Below are 20,430 nucleotides of genomic sequence, written 5' to 3' on the forward strand. Positions count from 1 at the left end.
AAGCAAAGTGCTGCGAACATTTCAGCAGTCACTTGCCAAGTTCATTATCTGCTCTTCCACCTAAGCCACAGCTGAATGTATCTAATTATCATCAACATTTCAGCAAGGTCAGGCCATAGTACAAGCAGTTGTACTCGTCTTACTTCTCCCTTTAGCACATATTTGACCCTGATCTCTCCTGGGGTCTTGGGCTCCTCTGCAGCCACCTCCAGCCTGGGTGGCCAGGGAGGGAAGGGGAGCTGCTGGTCTGCCCCAGGAGCCACAGTGTGATATCGATGCAAGCAGTGCCACCATGCAGAGGTTAAAGGGATAATGCAGGCAAAGCAGTGCTGGGCTCTCCAGTGCATGTTTCCCTGCATGTAGCATGGGCTGCATATGTAATGCAATTTCATGGCCCAGTCGCATCCAGTCAGGACAGCCTTGCAGTCCTGTGAAGCTGTGTGGTTCAGGATGCCCAAGCAGGTCTTCTTGCTTTCACATAAGCATCCAGAGCTCCATCTCCATGCTCACAATGCCCACTGCCCCAGAGCATCGCACACAGGGCAAGGGCTGCTGGGCAGCACCGCGGGGCTGCACATTCCCCTTTCCCCAGAGGAAGGGGGGGTGCAGAGCACAGCCCACAGCTGACTCAGTTCCTGCTCCCCTTGCAAAGCTGGGGAAGCTACTTGGCTACTTGAAGCTTTCTGGCCCTGAGTGACTCCTTTCCCTCCCCAACTACGGGCCTCAAATGCAGATCAGCAAGTGCAAGTGTCTCCAAAGGCCATGCAAAGTGTAGGGCAAGAGGGGGAGTGTGGTTTATTGAAATGTATCATTTAAATTTGCATTCTCCTGAATGCAAATTCCTGAATCAGCCTGGTGATGGGTGATAGAAGATGGACCTGAAAACTTGAACTGTAAAACAGGATCAGCACTGTGACAGGGTAGTGTCCGGCATTTACCCTGGCACAGCCAGGAAAGGAAACGGTTTGAAAATACCAGATGCTCTTTGCAACTGGCATTTTGGATATATTTCAGGCAGCAATTTCTCTCTTCCCCATGAAAACAGACACACGTTCGCATTTAACAACTAATTGATTTATTTAACAATACAAATTTCTACTGCATGGTTTAGCAGAGAGAACTTGAGAAACAAAATTAGCTTCTTTTCTTTTTTTTTTTAAAAGTTTAAATGTTTACACAAAAACAACCTTTACTTCAGTAAATATAAAATTTACACACAAAAAAAAACTACATTAAAAAAAGAACAGAATCATGACAAACCAACAAAAAAAAAGAAAAAAGAAAAGGATGGGAATTCAGTGTAAAGGATCCAATTGCAAGGAAGGCAAGATGGGGCAACGCTAACAAGGCATCCCACTTGTACACCTAGGTCTTTGAAGTTGTCAGTACAATACAAAAACAAAATACATTAAAATTAAAATAAAACCTGTATTTTTATACCATAATATTTTATGATATAAATATCTGTAAATTCTGTAGGCAACATAGTTAACATGTGAAATACATAGTTTGCTCCTCACTGGGAAGTCACTGGAGTGGTGTACGAGCACTGCATAACACACCAGTGCACTAGTGGACAGCAGTGAGCAGACTGTAGATATCCAACACGGATGTAATAGCCCCTTGTTTCTTTGCCAATCTGTGCTATTTCTCACATGTTCAATGACAAAATGAGAAACTCTGGTCACCGTCAGCAGTGATTTCCAGCACTTCATCTCCTGGCATTAGTCTGTTACCTGACTTAGGCATATTCACCTGCCAGATCCCCTGTTTCTCATTCCCTTTTGCACTTTAAAACCTGAACTCTAAAGCTATCTTGTAGCTATCAAGAGAGACTGGCTTCTAGGTTGAGATATTTGGGATACGCAGTTCTTCAAGCCACCTTCAGGAATCTGTAGAAATATTTAAAGTAGGGTGGGCAATTCATGGTCAAAGGTTATGTGATACAAAAAACAGGGATCTATATAGTGATGACTAACTTAGATCTAATCTTTATCATTTTTTCTATTGCTTTAATATTTAAACTTAACATTCATTTTTCATATATTAAGTGAGCAGAGCATCTTATTGATGGAAGTGCTACATTATCTCCAAAAACACCAGATAGTAAGGGAGGCAGTGAAGTTTAAAATTAATTGTATTTTTAAAAATCATTTAAAGGGATCAAATCTCTTTTTGTATAATCGATAGCGTGACTGGTAACCTACAAAAGCTTAAATTATAAAACTAGTAGTGACTCTACTGTATGTACTATAAAGCTGTATCTTTGTTACTTACAGATGTTACAAAATTTGCAAGCCAGAAAGTGAATAGGGGAGAGGGAAAAGTAGTCTAAAAGTTTTACATATTTCATTTTCACTAAGAAAAGTTAATATCCCCCACAACTGTTTTTCTGTTATAACTATCTAATCAAATTTAATTCTACTCCTTTCTTTTCTGGATAGACAAGATAGTGTTTAATCGTGCTTTGGAAGACCATTTTCAATGGACAACTGTAGTTCTCCAGAGCAAGTCCGACTTGCTTTACTTTGACATAAAAGCACCAGACTGTGTGTAACTTGGCCCTGGTCCTGCAAAAAGAGTTTGTAGCAAGACTCGGTTTGTTACAGGAACAGGTCTGGCCCTGAAGCAACCAGCTATGTTAGCTTTTGGAGGAAGCATATGCAATGCTCTCATTCCAACTTGAGAAACAGCTGAGCAGTATTAAATTTAAGGAAATTGTATAAATGACATTTGTTCTGTAAAAACAAAACAAAACAAAAACAAACAGGGAAAACTTAAACAATCCACAGGTGCATTAAACATTTAATAGCAAGCCTTTGCTTATGTATATTAATTTAAAGATTATCCACAGGGATCTGTGATACATTGGCCCTGCCTTGTTACTATAATTAAATTTCTTCAAATATTAATTTAAAATAGGAAAACAAAGAAACTACTCCTTGGGGAACATGTTTATTGTGTTTGAGATGATACACTGGGTGCTCTCTGAGCTACAAAGGGAAAAAGGAAATCCTTTCATTACAAACTGACAAAGGTAAAAGTTAAAACAGTTTTCACAACAGCATGTACCACATATTGGAAATAGATCTGGGTTTAATACAAATGACATAATTCCTAGTAATCTACAGCTACCTTTAATAACTTCATACAGATAATGAATTAGGCTAAAATGCACTATAATATTTGGTTGACTTCAGGAACAGTATCCTTAGTACATCACAAAATACATTTTGATATCCCAAAGAAGCAAGACTTGCAAGTAGGCATTTTAAACATAACTAATCTACAGCTACAAATTTCTACTCTTGATAGCATTTACCTTTTTGGGGGGCAGTATCCCAGTCTTCAAAAGGATAAAAGCAGAGTAGAATCAGTATAACATATACACAGAAGTCCGTATTGTAAAGGCTATAAAGATTTGTTGCACACTGTAAAGTTGCCTTCTGCACCTTCACACTGCACAAGTAGTTTGTCGTTTATGTTGCATATCTCTTGGTCCACTGTCTGGCTATCCTGTCATGTTCTGCTCTGTTGGTCAGATACTGAGTAGCTATGCTTCCAACCAAAGGATCAGCTGTAAAGGGCAGGAGAAAATGAATTAGAAAGTATTTCACAGTAAAAAAAAAAAAAAAATCCCAATAATAAAACCAACCAAAAAAAAAAAAAAAGCAAACACAAAACCAACCAACCAACCAAACCCACCATGATTTAAAATACAGAATCTATTCCAAAATACAGTCTTTGTTAGGCCAGAAAATGCTGTGACATGTAGTGGGGCTCCTAGCATACATTTCCAGGAGAAAGCACACAAAGCACAGCGAACAGAAAAATGCTTTAATCAGTTTCAGTTATCTGTGTGTTAGTGTGTCAGATGACAGGCAGACACCTGTGTTCAAATGATACAGCTATTCTTTTCAGCCAAAACCTGACAAAAGGCTTGGTGTGAAGTTTTGTAAGATCACCAGCAATTCAGATACCATTTCGTCAGGTGCGATTTGTCAATGTTTTTAAGCAACTAATGTCTTGAAAATAAAAACCTTCCCAAAAAGTCTTCCATTTTTAAAAAGATTTAATCTGCTAAAGGAGGGTAAACATCTCCTGGACAGACAGACTTGCTGCCAGCTGGTGGTGGCGAAACAACAGACAAGTGCAACAATTTCCTGGTGAGACACAGAAAAAAACAGCTCCTTAACTTCAAAGAAATCAAGATCCTTGTAAGCAGAACCTACTCTCTGCAGCTGAAAAGCTCCATGCACCTAACTTCAGGATACACCCACCAGCCACCTTCTGCCTGCAGGAAAAATGTCCTGTAAGGGGCAGCATCTCAAGTCTGTCTTAGCATTGTCCCCGTCATGGACAGAATGAGTTGTACCACAACTGCTCGTCCCAGCCAGGCACCCTGCTTCCTTTGGAAGGGCAGCTGGGTGCATGGGGCACTCAGCACGTGCAGGCTGGCATCCTCCCTTCACAGGGCTGGGAGAAGGCTGGAGTACCTTTTGGTGTCAAGACCGTAGGAGACACACTGAGGGGATCCAGTTGTACTGTGTCAAGAGTCATCAGACTTCTGTATCAAAGAGGCTAACCTAATTCTCCCTGCTCGTTACCAGCCTCCTGCGAATGACCTGTCATCTTGGCACTACCTCTCAGTTCCTGTGCTGACTGAAAGCAATTAGCATTCATAGCACAGTGGCACTGGTCATACAGATGTTCCTGAGAATTTTACAGATGCCAGTGGAGTTCCTCTCCTCCCAACAGTAATAAGGAACTCTCTCTGAAAAAGGTAGTATCTCCCCAAACCTTGTCACCTGCACTTTGGCAAGATTAAACATCTCAATTGCTGTCGTAAGACAAAGGGACTTCCTGTAGTTCCCTTCCAACCTGAATGATTTATGAGTTTGTAATTCAGAGGACTTCGCTTTACTCCTGGATCTACCACTCATTTGCTACAGCCTTTAGTATATAGACCTTCAAAGACACTGACTTATTTTCTCCACCACACATTTGAAATAAATGGGCTTAATGCTATTTACTTTCTGTTGGATCACAGGACTGAGAAGCACCATTAAATGTGGGACTGCATCCAAGCAGAAGTGTTTCAGCCCTGATTTTAAAAATAATAACTTTGATTCAATCTAAATAAGCAAATATACAAAATATATTCCATGGCAAATAGTTCAAATGACTAAGAGTGGATGCCCAGAACTATCAGCTCCTTACCCGGGTTGCAGTCTGTCAAAAGAGAACAAATAGACAGCAGGACCTTTGAAATAGTCAAAGCAGGGCTCCAGTTGTCCTTCAGGATATCCAGACAGATGACTCCCTGACTGTTGATGTTGCAGTGATAAATTCTGGTACGGAAAGTAACCTAGAATTGCAGCACAAGAGACAGAAAAAGTCATTCAGTGTTGCCTAGGAATGCTGCCCCTAGTCCCTGAGGGGCCCTCCCTGAGCTGCAGAGCTTCTGGGGAAGCAGCTCCTCTACGCTCATTTTCTAAAGCAACATTCTGTAATAGAAAAATATTTTTTATTGAAATTAGACTTTGTTTATTGCAGTCATGGCTATTTTTAAGAAACCTACCAAGATCTTCAGTGCACAGACTGCTCTCACACAAGCCCTTTGTCAGGTACCCACAAAAATTAGGACCTACTTTGTAGTACTGGATGCTAGGTTCATGCACACATCACGTGTCAAGAACTGTCTGATCACAAACAAAACTTTACTGAAGTTATTGAAGGTGAAGAAGTAGTTAGAACTTGACTGCATATGCAGTATTAGCTTATCTTTTACTTTCTTTCAAAAGCCCAAATATAGACCATGACATTTAAAATTGGAATGCTGTAATATTCATGTCCAAATTAGCAATGAAATCTTTGCCGTACCTTTTCATTACACAGGATATAATACACACCTAAAACAATGCTACCTCTCTAACCGACACCATCCTCATTTTTATATTATTTCAGACTAATATCGGTAAAATATGTATTATTCTGCACAAGTAAAAAGTTTGAAACATTTAAGTGCCTTAACTATATACAGCACAAGATGAAGAAATTTTTTTTTTCACACTTATGAAAGGGGGAAAAATCCATGATAGTTTCTGAAACTACTGAATATTCAAAAATAACCTAACTCTTAAAAAAAAAAAAAAAAAAAAAAAAAGAGGAATTTGTCTAAATCTCTGCATCATTTCATTATAACATTATTAAAGAACACTGATTTTTTTTAAGTTTCAGGCAAGTGTGAAATACATAAGAGGGTGTATTATTCTTTATACTGTAATCCTTTGGGGAATGGAAAAAGATACTGGATTTACAATAACAATGTTACAGACACAAGAGCCACAAGCTGTAGAAATGTTGTGTGACAGAACTCATTTACTGTTTGTGAATGTCAGCAGTGTCCTTTCTGGTGCCCTGGTCAAGATTTGTAATTTGGCATTAAGGGAGGGGAAAAGGGAACATTTAACTTCTTTGACACCTGTTAGTAAATTCTGGTTTCTTAAACAACCATACTAATTCTAAGCAAGGAAATTAAACTTTAATTAAAGTTAATATTGTTTTCATTTTATAAAAAGAACTTTTGCTGAAAAATACTATCAAACATGGCTGGTGATATAACAAGTATAAATATTTTGACAGTCTATAATATAATGGAAGTCATCACAATAATTTACCCAACTCTATGTCACAATATAATACTTTAGCTGTCTAATGTTACTTCTTTTTATCTTTCTGTTATTTTGCTAACACTAATGCATAAGTATATAAAATAGAATCTAGTTTACAGTAGGAAAATGTTTCTTTTACATATACTTTAGTAGCTGGAATGAGATGAAGGAAGCATAAGAAGGTCTTGTGCTGTCTTCTATTAAAATTAGTTTCTTGTATCTTTACTCTTGATCAGAATTATCATGTCATTTATTACTGGGTAATGCTTCGAAATCAGTATTCATTGTGGAATTCAGGAAATAAATTAGACACGTGATTTGCTGAAATTGCAAGCCAAGATTTTGAATTCTTTTGTTTTCAAGTGCCCATAAAAATTTTGATTTTCAGAAGATGCTGAGTAACCTACTACAAGTTAAATTCTTCTCATATGTTAAAAAAACAACAAACACAATGAAAACCTTACCCTTACCTTTGGTGGCTTGAACGGATAGTCAGATGAAAATGTGATATCCAGGAAAAAAACGCCCCCTTCATATACAGAACCCGGAGGTCCAAGTATAGTTGATCTCCATTCATAAATGTTATCTCCTTTAGGGCCGGCACTGCGTAAAAGAAGAGGAAAGGAGAGAGAGAGGATAAAAAAAAAAAAAAAAGAGCGTCAGATCTACCTCTGAGACAGGTATTTTATGGATTTCCTTCTGTATTCATTTTGTTTTGTTTAATGCTACCCACTGGCATATCTTCAACATCTGCCTGATTTTCAACTGATTTCAGGGGGCTCAGTGTTTTAAACAGGCAGTATCTGGGCACTCCGCTGTCCCTGGGCTCTTATGCCTCTGGACATAGAACGGAGAATCCAACAGCAGCTGGACTGTCAGTCCAAAACACTCCCCCACATCTGTTTCCCCAAGCACGTAGTATGCTCTGAGCTTTTACATGGTATTTTTCCAATGACATGATATCCCTACATGAAAGAAGTTGTGTATCTCAACCACACTCGTCTTTTCCAGGTATCGAATTAATCACAATTTCATACAAAATGTAACCTACATATATATTGATACACATTTATTTCCACTTTTTTCACATGCTACAGAGTGAAATGCAATACCCTTTCCAACTATGGATGGGAGAGGCAGGTTTAAGTACGCTGGAATTGAGCTTCTTATGACACTGTCAATCCAAAAGTTTTCTTCAGGAGATATGTGTATTATGCCTCTGGGCTATCAGCATTTAGGCAACTAGCCAAAAATAGTTTATTTTAAGTACCATACTGAACACATTTCTCACTAGTGAAAGGGTTGTTCTGTAACTAATTAAAACTTTGAAAGGGGGAGACTGTACTTCATGCTATTATAACACAGCAGCCAAAAAAAATCAAAGCAAAATCTCATTTCTGTAAGCAAGTCTCAGTGTAAAAACTAAACTAAGCTCCCACAAGAAAAAGGCCTTGAATCCAAACTGCTGAGAACCAAGCTGACTGCTGCAGACAATAACACGGCTGAGCTCACGGAGGCACTGTGGGTCCATTACACCCAAACACACAAGTCAATAACCCGGCAGGCAGCGTAGAAGATCCTTTCAATTCTCCCTGCCTTACAGCCTCCCAGGCACTACCTACACATTGCAGACACATGGAGAAGTGTCCTTGTCTTTCTCCCTCTCTCCCTCTGTGGTCCAGGGAACAGGCGCTGAGGACTGTCACATGTGATTGTGCATGAAGCAGGGTACTAAGCTGCAGGCAGGGAGTCTGTGTTTCTGGTGCTGCTCAACACACAGAGGAGCTTTCCCAGTGTTAAGGCTCTTCCCGTGTCATGTCGTCTCGTGCATTTGTCTGGCTGCAGTCTACAACATGGCATGTTGGACGCTCATCCTTACTACGTAGCCAAACATGTGGAGACATTCATCAGAGAAAAGGAATATGAGCAGTCTGCACTACGCATCTACTATTCCCCCAACAAAAATTTGGCTACTTTTTCATTAAGATCATATTCAAGAAATAACCAAAAGCTGATTTTGATTAGGAATTGCCTTTCAATTCATAATTTCCCATAATGTTTTTTTTTTTTTTTTCTTGTGTCTGCTTCATGTGCTAAATGTCTAAACTGTTGCAGGCCTTTTATTAATAGGGTAAAAATAATCATGGATTTTGGCTGACATCCTATTTAATTAAAAACAAAAAAATAATTTGATGGAACCATAGCTATTTTCCTGTTGCCAAAATGAAAGTAGGTAACAACAATGTGCTGGCCTCCAGAGTACAGCTAAGAAAGAAAGACTAAAAGTGTACTTTCAAAATAAAGCTTGGGTCTAAAACCACAGATCTTATCTTTCTATGTGCAATTCATGCACAAAAGTGGAACAAAAACTGTAGATAGAGTTTAGGAAAGAAGGGAAAACCAGAGGCAAGGAGGTGCACCTTCAATGACATAATGAACCATTTGTACCCTCAGTCACTCCAGAAGGTAATTCCATGTATGCTCTCTAAAAAGCAATTAGTGTATGAACTGAAAATATTGGGGCAATAATGACAATATTTAAAACCCACATAGGCTACTGAAATGTTTTAATTAATTCTTGACATTCATCAAGCTTATAGCTAATTAGTATTATGCTTGGAAACCAAGTTTCTATGGAGCAATTCAATTTCGGCATTAGATGTCCTAATGACTGTTTTATAGTTTAATACAGAGGTTACTGTTCTTGCCTCGTGTGTCACATACCTTTCTTTCATACACCTCTAACGGCTGGATGCAGTTCAATCAGATTAATGAAATAGCTGAATTAAATTAGTGACATATTTCAGCCCAATGAATCAGTCACAATTAAGTGCAGCTATAGCATCCAGGCCGGTGCCAAACTATCTGGTAATCACTCACCCAGTCAGAACAAGGGCATCTATCAGTTAATAGCCAGAAGCTAAGTGCAATAACTCTCTGCCTGTTACTATCTGCTGTCCTCTTCTGTGCTGTGACTAGTAATACATAAAAGGATCAGGCTATAATGTGAGAAGTGGGATTCTTCTCCTTGTAAGAGGAAGAAAACGCTGTGTTCAACTTGCTACTGAGAAAAGATTGCTGCAATGTCAAAAGTAATACAAGCAGTAACAATAAACACACTCAGATAAAGGAGAAAATTGTTAAATCGAACAATTTCATTACACCTGATTGAGGTTTGTGAAATTTCTATTTAACTGCTGAAGTGGTGTCTCACTTCCAGTAGTATTAAAGATAAACCTGCTTCATTAAGAACCCCCAGCAATTACAGTATTACTGGCATGTGGAGACGAGATTAAAGAGCAGAGATGAGACACCACACTTGGCTTCTACTACTTGTGTATTTCCACTCCGGACCACATTCAGACAGCCACAGACTACTTTGTGTTTTGTATACATACCAAGATAATCTCTTTTGGAAGCAAACACAACAGCACTTGTTTCTCTCAGAACCTCTTTAAGGCTCAGCAAAACAGAGCAGAGCCATTCGGGGCTGCCTCAGCCTCCGCAGCGACTTTCCCCAGGACAGGAGCGTGGGGTTACTCCGACATGGACAAGCACAGAGCAGAGCAGATGGACAGCCCGGGTTCCAGCAATGCCCCCTCACACCCCCAGCACTGCAGCCCCACTGGGACCAGCGCCTTGACTCTCTGCCACTGCAGAGCATTGCTCAGGTGCTGCTGAAAGCCACACGGACAGAACCGCCACTCCTTGGTGCAAGCCCAAGTCGTCCTTTCCCGTGGATGGCAGGTAAAGCCCTGGGCTGAAAGCTGGGAATGAGGAAGCATCACGCTGTTGCTTCACTGATGCTTCACATCCAGAAAAAAAGTACTCTCTTCCTTCTGGGGGCACTGAAGAGGCTGGCACAAGAAGTGCTTCTAGCAACTGTATTTGAGCTCTTTATTGCTGGAAATTCTCCTGCTATTTCAGACACTCATTCTCCTATTGCAAGCGTAGGCTTCAAGTATCTCACCTTAAATCTTTACGCTTGAGGTGAGTGACAGCCTAGAAGTCTCTCTCACTGCCACACAGGGCAGAGCACTGTGATGGGGAATACGACATTTTCCTTTCCTGTTTCTTCATCACTGGAAGACCCAGTTCCTTCTGACTCCCCCAGATGAATCAATATTGACAAAGCATCTTCTTCCAGTCTGCCCTTTAAAATATGAAATCCTAATGGAGCAACAGATCTGATGATGACTTAAGTGTTTTGGCTACACAGCACATGTTCAGTTGACTGCTACCAGCCTGCTGTCCTCCTAAATTAGCTACAGAACATCACAAATTCCATAAAGGGACCATCAGTATATTCTCAGCAAAAGAAGCACTCAATTTCTTTCTTTAAATCCAGGCTAAAAAATTATCAAACAAAATAACACAGCAAATTAAATGACAAAATATTCTTTACAAAATTAAGGACTTTCTACTTAATACATAGAAGCTGCATTGATTTATTATTATTTTGTTAAATAAAATAGACAAATTGACAGAATAAAGTTAACCAGCTACATCTGCTTCCTAAGTAAATATTCATTATGTGCTTCACTGAGGGATCTATAACTGATCAAGATAAGACAAAGGATTTATAACAGCACCCCATCCAAGCTAGTCAGCTGAACAGATTTAATTTACAAGTATGACTTCAGAAGGTGAATTTGAGAAGACGTGAGGTTAAACTCTAGGGGCCTATGGGGTCACACCAGGTCCTTTAAACCTAACACTACTGAACCCTGACTCTCAGGTTTCATGAAGACGAAGAATGGCTTTTCCAGCACAGCGCTATGAGCATCCAGACAGATGCAGCAGCATTTACACCAGTAAGGATTCTGTTAGACTCCTGACAGGGTGGTTACAGAAATCAGAATTTAGTATTTATTACAATTCAATAAATCAAAATGCATTAAGGCTGCCCACACGGAACCAGCTGCAGGATGAGAAAGTAGGACAAGAAATTTCCAATCTGCATGATGCTAGTAGCATGCTGCTTTCTGTACTCACTAACTGCGCTTTGACTGTCAACAGTGCTCTTCTAAAACACAGTGCTCCAAATTTGGTGACAGAATGTACCTTTATAGCACTGAGGCTGTGATAATTACAAGGAAAGAGCAAGAAGGAAAATGTAATTTACCTAGATTTGATGTTGATTCCGTATTATGCTTTATTATGAGAAACAATCTGGGTCTGTAATAGGACATAACTGAAGGGAGCTTCCGGATAGTGAAATTATGAGAAACGTGGTTGGTACCACGGAACAAAAGATCCTGGTCTATGACCATTGGGGGTGCATGGCAGCCACAGCACAGACTGAAGTGGGAGACCCCCAGCATGTGCAAATCCTGATGTATCACAAAGCTCTGGCAGAGGAGTGACTGACTCCTGGATGACTAAATTCCGAATGACTGCGTATTTCTGTGTCTGCCTTTCAAAGGTTCCACCATTACAGATTCCTCAGGCTCCCCAGGTAGACAGCCACTAACAAATTAAGTTGGGTGCATGGAGTGAGAGCTACATGTATGTAAGAAAAAGGAGCCCCTGCTGCAGCCTCACCGAACTCTTATAAGACTCAGCAAAAGTAAAAATTCTTAAGCTCTTCACAGACTGCTCAGCCACAGTGAGTCTGTTGCAGTGGTTTAACTATAAATTATACAGCAATATAAGTGCAGGCAGTGCTTACTTACAAACAGAGTAGGATAACTTTTTTGTTTTTTCCTTAATTCACATGAAGGTACTAAGGAAAGGAACAATTACTACACTTGAATATGCTCTGCAACTATGTACTTGAAAAATCCACTTCAAAATTACAAGGAGCATCCAGATACCCCCTAACTCACAGGTTTGCCATCTCCCTCTGGTGATATCTGCTTTTCCCTGACTGTATGTGGCACTCGGCTCCTAACTCAAACCTCCAGGCTTGGTACATGTGAAAACCTTCCTCAAACTCCATGCAGTGAGAAAGGGTTGTCTAGCACTGTATTCGTACACCTGCCATGCTGCTGGTAATTCAGAAAAAAAATTAAAAAAAAATCTCACAAGGAATCAATGATCTCTGTCTAGTGCAAGCTTAGTTCATAGCATTACTCTGTGAAACCTGGAGAGAGCACAAATCACATACCAGTAGTTATATTTTAATGTTAAACATGCGAATGAAAATATGTTTGTTGTTGCTCACATTAGTTGCCTGCTTTGATATTTTCAACATTTTGAAGAATATTTGTCCATTAGCATCTTTCTTAATCCTCTTTTCCCAGTTTTGGAGGTTCTCCTTTGTGTTGTTTATAGTGCACAACAAATTAAATGAGCGTTAATTAAAAGGCATACTTTTGTGGCTTCTAGTACTGTTTTTAAGTATCTTAGAAAACTAACAAGCATGGACAACAATTTCCATTTTCTTTGTTTTTCAATGCCTAGTGTACAAGGCTTTCTGGAGTACATATTCTCAGCGTCTGTAATATCAGTGCCAGTGCCTTAGCACCTGTTCTTCCAGCATCTAAGCAGTACACCCTGTATGCACAGAAAGTGTACTGTTTCATTAGCAAAAGCTTCAAATATAACCCTAATTTTTGGATTACAGCATTTTGCTAGGGTAGGACACATGTGGGTTGTCTACAGCAATGTATGAAATTCCTGTTGAGATTACTTTTTGATAAGGTACTCACTATTATTAAGGCTCCCAGGTTACGTGCAATTTCTTACACAGAAAAAGTTCCAGTCTATTGTGTTCTTTATATAGCTATAACCTGTATTATTTTATCTGCCACTGAACTATCTGTTACACCTGTTTGCTGAAAAAGGTTATTTACTGCTTCTAACAATCCATAGAGGCTCCATGTAACTGAAGATACATGGAGTCTCGTTCACTGTACAAACCTTTGCTTCTGTCATGTCCTTAAAGTCTATCATGCCCTTAAGACTGAAGTCTAGAAATTACTGCTAGAAAAGCCTATTTTTAACTTAGGGATCCCCTGATAATTCTGCTGGTTGTGAAGCAGCACAGAACTTGTGCCTGAGGCCATGGTTTGATGCAACAGTAAATCCAACTTTAAAGCTCCTACTACCAGATCAAAAGCAGTGTGGCTACTTGGAGGAAAGAACTGATACAACGTCAACCAACTTTGCCAAACCACACATGTTCCAAAAAGGTCAATGGATTCACTTTGCAGCACCAGGCTTTATGCCTGCTCAAGTATCATTTGTCCTCCTGCTGCCAGCATAAAGAGCATAAACTTCTGATTGCATGGTCCGGGTTAAAATGTAATCTTGTGCTCCCACTTGGTTCACATCAAATCATACCATTAGGGGAATCTAAAACAGATTACAGATCAGCTATTAATCACCCTAAACAGAAAGATGCCAGATTACTGTGTTTTAGACTATTAAGACCTCCAGTGCTAAACTTGCTATTGTAGAAGAATATTCACTGCTGTTATTAAAGAAAGATGGGTAACAAATCGTTGGATAATTCCATCACAGATGTTATACCCCAAGTAATGCATTTCGGAAAGTAGGTATTTTTCCAATGCCAAAAAAAAAAAAACATTAAACTAGTTAATTGCTACAATAGCTCAACATTACTTTCCTATTTGTATTCCTGATAGTTCCTTGGACCTTTCTTGCTGCTGTTAGAAGCCTACTCAGGTTCCCTCCATTTTCCAGAACAAACATAGCCACTTACAGAGGTCAAATTCCCACACCTTTTGTTTTGAAAAATAACTATCCCCAGAATGAAGTTTGATAAGCTAAAACAGAATTACTGGGTTTAAAGCAGGTAAGAAAATTTATTGGATTGATCCTGTCCATGCTCTTGACAGAGGAGCTGTAAATAAATACCTACTATGCAGGCAATATATAGAAAGTTTTCTAAATAAGACTAGTCTTTTTAAAAAGAAAGACATCACAGAGCTCAATGGCATGAAGAAAGTCCGTGCTGAATGTTAGGTTTATTTTAAACATCTTGAAATCTGCATGGAACTCCTTTTCACACACATACACCACAAATACTACCCATACTTCCTACCAAAACATAGAGCAGGCCAGTCAGTAAAAGGAAACATTATCTGCTATTTCAACATGTGTTCATAATAAATTCATAGTTTAGAATAAAATAAAAGATGAGCTCCCTGTCATCACAACTGAAACACTAGCCCGACTAGTGGTAAAATGTGTGCTATTTTCTTCCTTTGGTATAAAGCTCAGTTTGTACTAAGGTCAAATCACTTTGCCAAATAAGTTAGTCTACCAATTATAATTCAAATTTTCCTTTCACTCAAAATTTCTTACTGATGAATCAATATTTAGGAAATACAGCAAATTTTGCTCATCTTCCATGAGACAGGATCCTTCTTAACTCCCTAACACAAACAAAACTCGTCTGGTATACACCTGCAATTATTTATTTATTTATTTATTTATTGTAATGTATTATAGCCTCCATCCAACCTGATGCTAGCAATCCATACTGAAAGAATCACACAGTACCTGAGGACTCATACAGCCATAGTTTAAGGTGTCTACCCACATACACACAAAATTGAAGCACCAGACACAGGATCATTTGCCTAATCTCATCCAGAAACTCTGTGGAGTATGACTGCAGGGTGAATCTCCCAAATCCTAGAACATTCCCTTACATGCTGGACTGAGACCGTACTACTAGTATCTCATTCAGTAATTCTGTGGCACCCACATATTCCACACATCAGTCAGCTCCCATCATTCACTGAAAAATTTCAAAGTCAGGAGGTTAAGTGACACTGAAGAAACAAGTTTAGGATTTCCTAACAGTATTTTCAATAAAACTTTAATGTCAAAAATGAAAATGTATTCTCAGCATCCTTACACACGCACCTTAGACCTGGGAAGAAAGAACAGTTAAAACAATCAATTTCACCACAGGACCTAATTGATCTAAAAATACAACTGGCTTTAAAAACGTAGTCAGCTTACAAAGGTTCATGCCTTCATGCCTATGAACAATAACCGGGAAATTTTCAACAGACTGAGGCCAAAAGTCAATTAAAGCTGTTAAAAATGAAGTCCCCAGCTGTCTGCCCCAAATACCTCACTGTTAAGCAATTTAAAATACTGACCAATGTTTTTTTATTCCCCCCCCCCCCCCCCCCCCCCCACACATAATCTCTGTGGATTTATTTTCTTTCTTAAGAAATATATCTTTGGCCCAAAGTTCAGAAGAATTCTACCTATAAACAGTGTTTTTGAACAAAGAAAGCACATTGGTTCATTAGAGAATTGTCACAGTCTAACAATTCAAGTCTAAAGGCAAACTAGGATTGGTGTCAATGTCATGAATGTCAAGGATGAACTTTTTTCTAAAAAAAAAAAAAAAATAAAAAAAAAATAGTGACTTCCTGAAGGACCAAGCGAGAGAGAATTGCTGGGAAGTCACGCTTGCAGCAGCCACCTGTCCAAACGAGCACCCAACGCTCCTGGTGTCAGCGTGGCATAGCATCCTCCTCCTGGCATGTGAAGGACTGGCCTTCTTTACTACTTCGCAGGAATATTGCTGCCCTTTTCCCTCTTCAGAAATCAGCTTTCAACTTCAGCAATGAAGTTACAGCTTGCCCACACACAGATGGAGGAGAGAGAAAAACAGCCAGTCAAGACAGCCTGCCTACATTGAAATGCATTAATACTCTGGGTAAGGAGCATCCACTCAGAGATCTAATACTCTTTTAACATATGCGTAGTAGTCTTATGCTTTTAGTTGTTTCACACTAACTTCCTGAATGCTGCCCTGTATCCATGCTCTTAAATAGCAAGCACTGGATATTTTCCCTCAAAAGAAGCCTGTATTGTCATCTTCTAAGTCAGTTCACAGTTCAGCCTTCCTAACTATCCAGAATATACTTTCTTCCTAATGTAATTCTGTTATTCCTTTTAAACACTTCCTCCCTCTTGCCTCCTTTCATTTCCACATCAAAGGCTTTACAGACTAACAAAACAGGAAAAAGTAGTGCCATAGCTCCCTATGTAGGAGAGCTAACTTGAAATCACAGAAGTCTGACAGAAGCCTCTGTAACTAGTAAAAGGCTCTATTTCTCAAAAATAAAATTGACCCTTCTCACTTCATACACAAAGACATTCCCCAACTGTATCTATGCCTCTTTAACACAGACTTTATAGCAGTAAAAACAGCTTAGTTAACTGCTTTTGGAAGACATTTTTTGGGGAAAAGCTCACACTTGTACAATGCAACTCTCAACAGCAGATGAAAGCAGGTAACCATGTAGGAATTCTGAAGAAAAGTCTGCCACCTCTGTTGAATCCACATACAAGTCATCTACTTCAGCCAATGAGCAAAGTGATGTGAATTTCACCCACAGCTCGACCTTTTCTGTACAGTCAGGAGTTGTTGCATCCACAGTTCTCCTTCATCATTGCTGAAAGCTCCACATTGGAAAAAAGTACATGAAAGGTGGTAACAGAAGCACTGACACCTGGCAAACGTATCTGTAATATGTTTCCATATTGGTTTAATCGTAAGAATAACTTTGCCGCTTACTTTACAAGTGCCATTTGGTTGGATCTGGATGACAAAGCCATTCCACCATGCTCTCAAATGACGCTGAGCATCTCACAGAGCCCACGCTCACATGATCAGCTCCCAAACCCACTTCACATTTCTTTCTTTTCAGAGACACCAGTGTGACTGGGAGTCTAAGAGGTTCTCCAAAACCAGCATGCAGACCTTGCTACCAAGAAGACAGAGCACTCCTGGTTTAAACAACCGTAAGAATTGTGGTTTTGTTTGCAGCTCAGACGTTTAAAATGAAAGAGGCAGGAGACTGCAGCTGGAGTCAGAAAGGGCTGTAGCTGCTGCAAGAGGCAGGGGCTGGCAGTTGCTAAATGACCACCTTTTAGCCACTTCTCTGAGTTTCTGAGCTTCCAGACTACCTCACTGTTTCCTGAAGTTCATTACCATTAAAAACAGACACAGAAATGCTGTGTCAAGTCAAGTTCTGTTACACTGAAGTCTAGAGAGCAGCTTCTTTGCCTTTAAATTCTCAGTTTTGTTGCACTGATGTTCTCTACTAAAAGAAATCCCCTCAGCCTTCGAGGCAAGACACTAAGCAAGAGCCTAAAGTAGGGGATACGGATGCTCTGCTCTTCGAAGTGCCCTTTGTCACCACAACACATTTTTTAAAAACGTTCTTCCTCTCGAAAAGACACAAAAATGGAGTGCTTGAAAGCTGTCAAAGCAGCAATAAATTTTGAAGTAAATTCAGTGCTTAATGTGGGCAGATTGACAGTACTTGAAAAGCAAATGCTCTGTTTCTCCACTGAAGACATACAGCACGGGTGTATTAGGCAGGCTTCTCCTCAGCAGTTAGTCTGCTTTTACAGCCGATGCTGTAGGGATGTGATCTCCGGAAGACCTTCAGATATGCAAAGAAAGAGAACTGCTATCACTTCCACTTACTCAGCATACCACTGTAGGCAACACAAGTTTTAGGTTATGTCAAAAAGGATGAGTCCTCAACTCTGGCTCTTTCCGGGACATGGCTGTGATTGCAAAATGGCTTTTGTCACTAGCTGCTTTATCTGCACTGGAAAACTTCACTGTTTTGAAGGGGTGTGAATCTGGTTACCAAAACCCAAGAACCCTGCTCAAGCCAACAGTGTAACATTCGGGCCTGTCTTTAATCCCATTTAACAAAAATTGGCAACACTGATGGTTGATTATGTATTGGTTATGCTTTTCCACAACTTTTTCAGAGCTGTAACTGTGGGCTCTAAACTCTGCTTAAAGCAAAATGATGACAAGCTTTGCATACAGTGCTGTGCACAAGGTCATCTCCGTCAACATTTTCTACGTATCTGATCTGTTAGGGCAGTGTGGCAGCAGCGGGCATAAAAGTGGGCTTAAAAGACAGTGGGATTCATGCTGTGAGAGTGCACTTCCAGATCCTGAGTCCTCTGTCTATACAAGCAGAGGCACAGGATCCTCCCTCAATCTCTTGCCCACTCTGCTCCTTGTCTGTTCAGCATATAGTATACAGAGTGGCCAAACCCCGGGAGCTGTAACCATCCTGGAGCCATGAGACAGGAATGATCTGGGTGCTAAAATGCAAACCCAGCACCATTGTACAATTTCTTAGACGAGTACATCAATTTGGAGATTCAACCTAAAAGCAGTTGAAGAAAGGAACCTGTTTTGTATATAGCAGAAATAGAGGAAAACTGAACCAAGATCTTGTATGGAGTAAGATATAAATGCAGTGTGCATTGAAAGCATTGAAAAAAAACACCATGTGAATAACAGTTTTAACTCCAAAAGCACAGCAATTCAACGAGCCTGAGAAAGCACCATACATACACAGAAATCAATTTCTGATATGAAAGCTTATTTTACTGTACAAAAAGGGTACTGCATCAGAGAAAAATATGAAAATAAGAATCATTCCAGAAAAAAGTCAATAAACATCTAAGTGAGACAAGTCTCAGTAAAATCTGTTTATTGAGAAAACAGCTTCATCCCAACTGTAATTCTCTCTAACAATGTTAATTTAATGAGTAGAGCTTCCCAATGAATGTTTATAGGCCTCCTCCAAGAAGCTGACAGCCACTAAGGATGAGCTGGGAAATAAGAGACCTGCTCAGAGCTTTGCCATAGAGCTTGAACTACTGGTTCACATGGACTAAGATGCGCTGCAACTTCACCTTTCTAGACATCTCTCTGTAACTACAATCAAAGAGAAACATAACTTTCCCCCACTGCCCAGATTCAGGTCGACCACGGCAGCTGTTAAAACCACAGCAGCTTACCACCTGTGCTAGGATACAGCAACTGAAGACTTGGGCAAAGCAAAAGCACATGGATGGCATCGACCTCTTTGTGGACGTGCTAAACCTTTCTTTTCAGCAGATACAGTTACAGCACCAGTTGCACTGCATCCAGGAATTAGATCCAGCTACAGCATGAGCTGCACAGTGGCTGCAATCTCAAGAACAACGGCTCAGGCTGTGTATGTTTGTTCATTTGTGACTGCAAGCATGATTTACCGGTAGAAAGAACACATTTGACTGCTATCATTGAAAAATTCATCAGGTTATATACAACTTATATTTAATCTCTTCCAGCATGTCCTAAAATTATCTGTTGATATATAGCCCTACTTCCTTAACATTTCCAGTCACTCACATAATTTGGTGAACATCATTACCACGCATTTGCTTACATTTGCAGTCTAAGAAAAATAACATTCTTTCTGACAATTCATCTCAATAAGGCTCTTTTTAATTTTTATGCAAATGTTTTATTTTCAAGTTTAAAGCACATCAATACTAGGAGAATTAACTTCAGACAGACTGCCTGCAGATTGTACTTAACATATTAAAAGCTGAAAATGCAATTTTTATTTATTTTTTTTACTAGTAGTTAGCCTGCTGGGATTGATTCCTGATATTTAGATGATTAAATATTCTCCCCACTCTCCCCCCAAAAATAAAAACAAAACCCACATAATTCTGATATTAGTTGGTTTTATTGTAAGTCTCTAAAGTCAAGATCAATATTCTGTTTTACAGGCAGAATAATAAACATGACAGGGCAATGACTTCCTGAAAGTGATTGTGTAGGTGAGGGACAGAAGTGGGCACAGAAGCAAAAGTCTCCTGAGTTTCCGGCAAGTAACCAAAGCACCAGGTCATAGCAGTGCTTCAGGATTAAACACACCTGAGTTTCAGAAACCACACAAACACACCTTATTCTATAGACTCAGTGTGGAAAGGTGCTCCCAAG

The 20,430-nt window shown here is 39.6% G+C and overlaps 1 protein-coding gene across 2 annotated transcripts in view; it reads right to left on the reverse strand.

Moving 5' to 3' along the window:
- Positions 1 to 1,058: 1,058 nt before the first annotated feature.
- Positions 1,059 to 20,430, reverse strand: part of UBE2E3 (ubiquitin conjugating enzyme E2 E3) — a 61,090-nt gene continuing 41,718 nt past the window's right edge. Inside the window, exons 4-6 of one of the 2 annotated variants that reach the window (XM_082763964.1) lie at positions 7,145 to 7,277; positions 5,221 to 5,368; positions 1,059 to 3,577 (exon numbers count right to left, since the gene is read on the reverse strand). In XM_082763964.1, coding sequence (XP_082620090.1) covers positions 3,480 to 3,577; positions 5,221 to 5,368; positions 7,145 to 7,277 — 379 coding nt within the window. In that variant the 3' untranslated portion in view covers positions 1,059 to 3,479. Of the gene's footprint in view, positions 3,578 to 5,220; positions 5,369 to 7,144; positions 7,278 to 20,430 lie in introns of those variants that run through there. The other variant, XR_014317842.1, reaches the window with a different exon arrangement.

This window comes from Aythya marila (assembly GCF_965140915.1).
Source record: "Aythya marila genome assembly, chromosome: 6".
NCBI lineage: Eukaryota > Metazoa > Chordata > Aves > Anseriformes > Anatidae > Aythya > Aythya marila.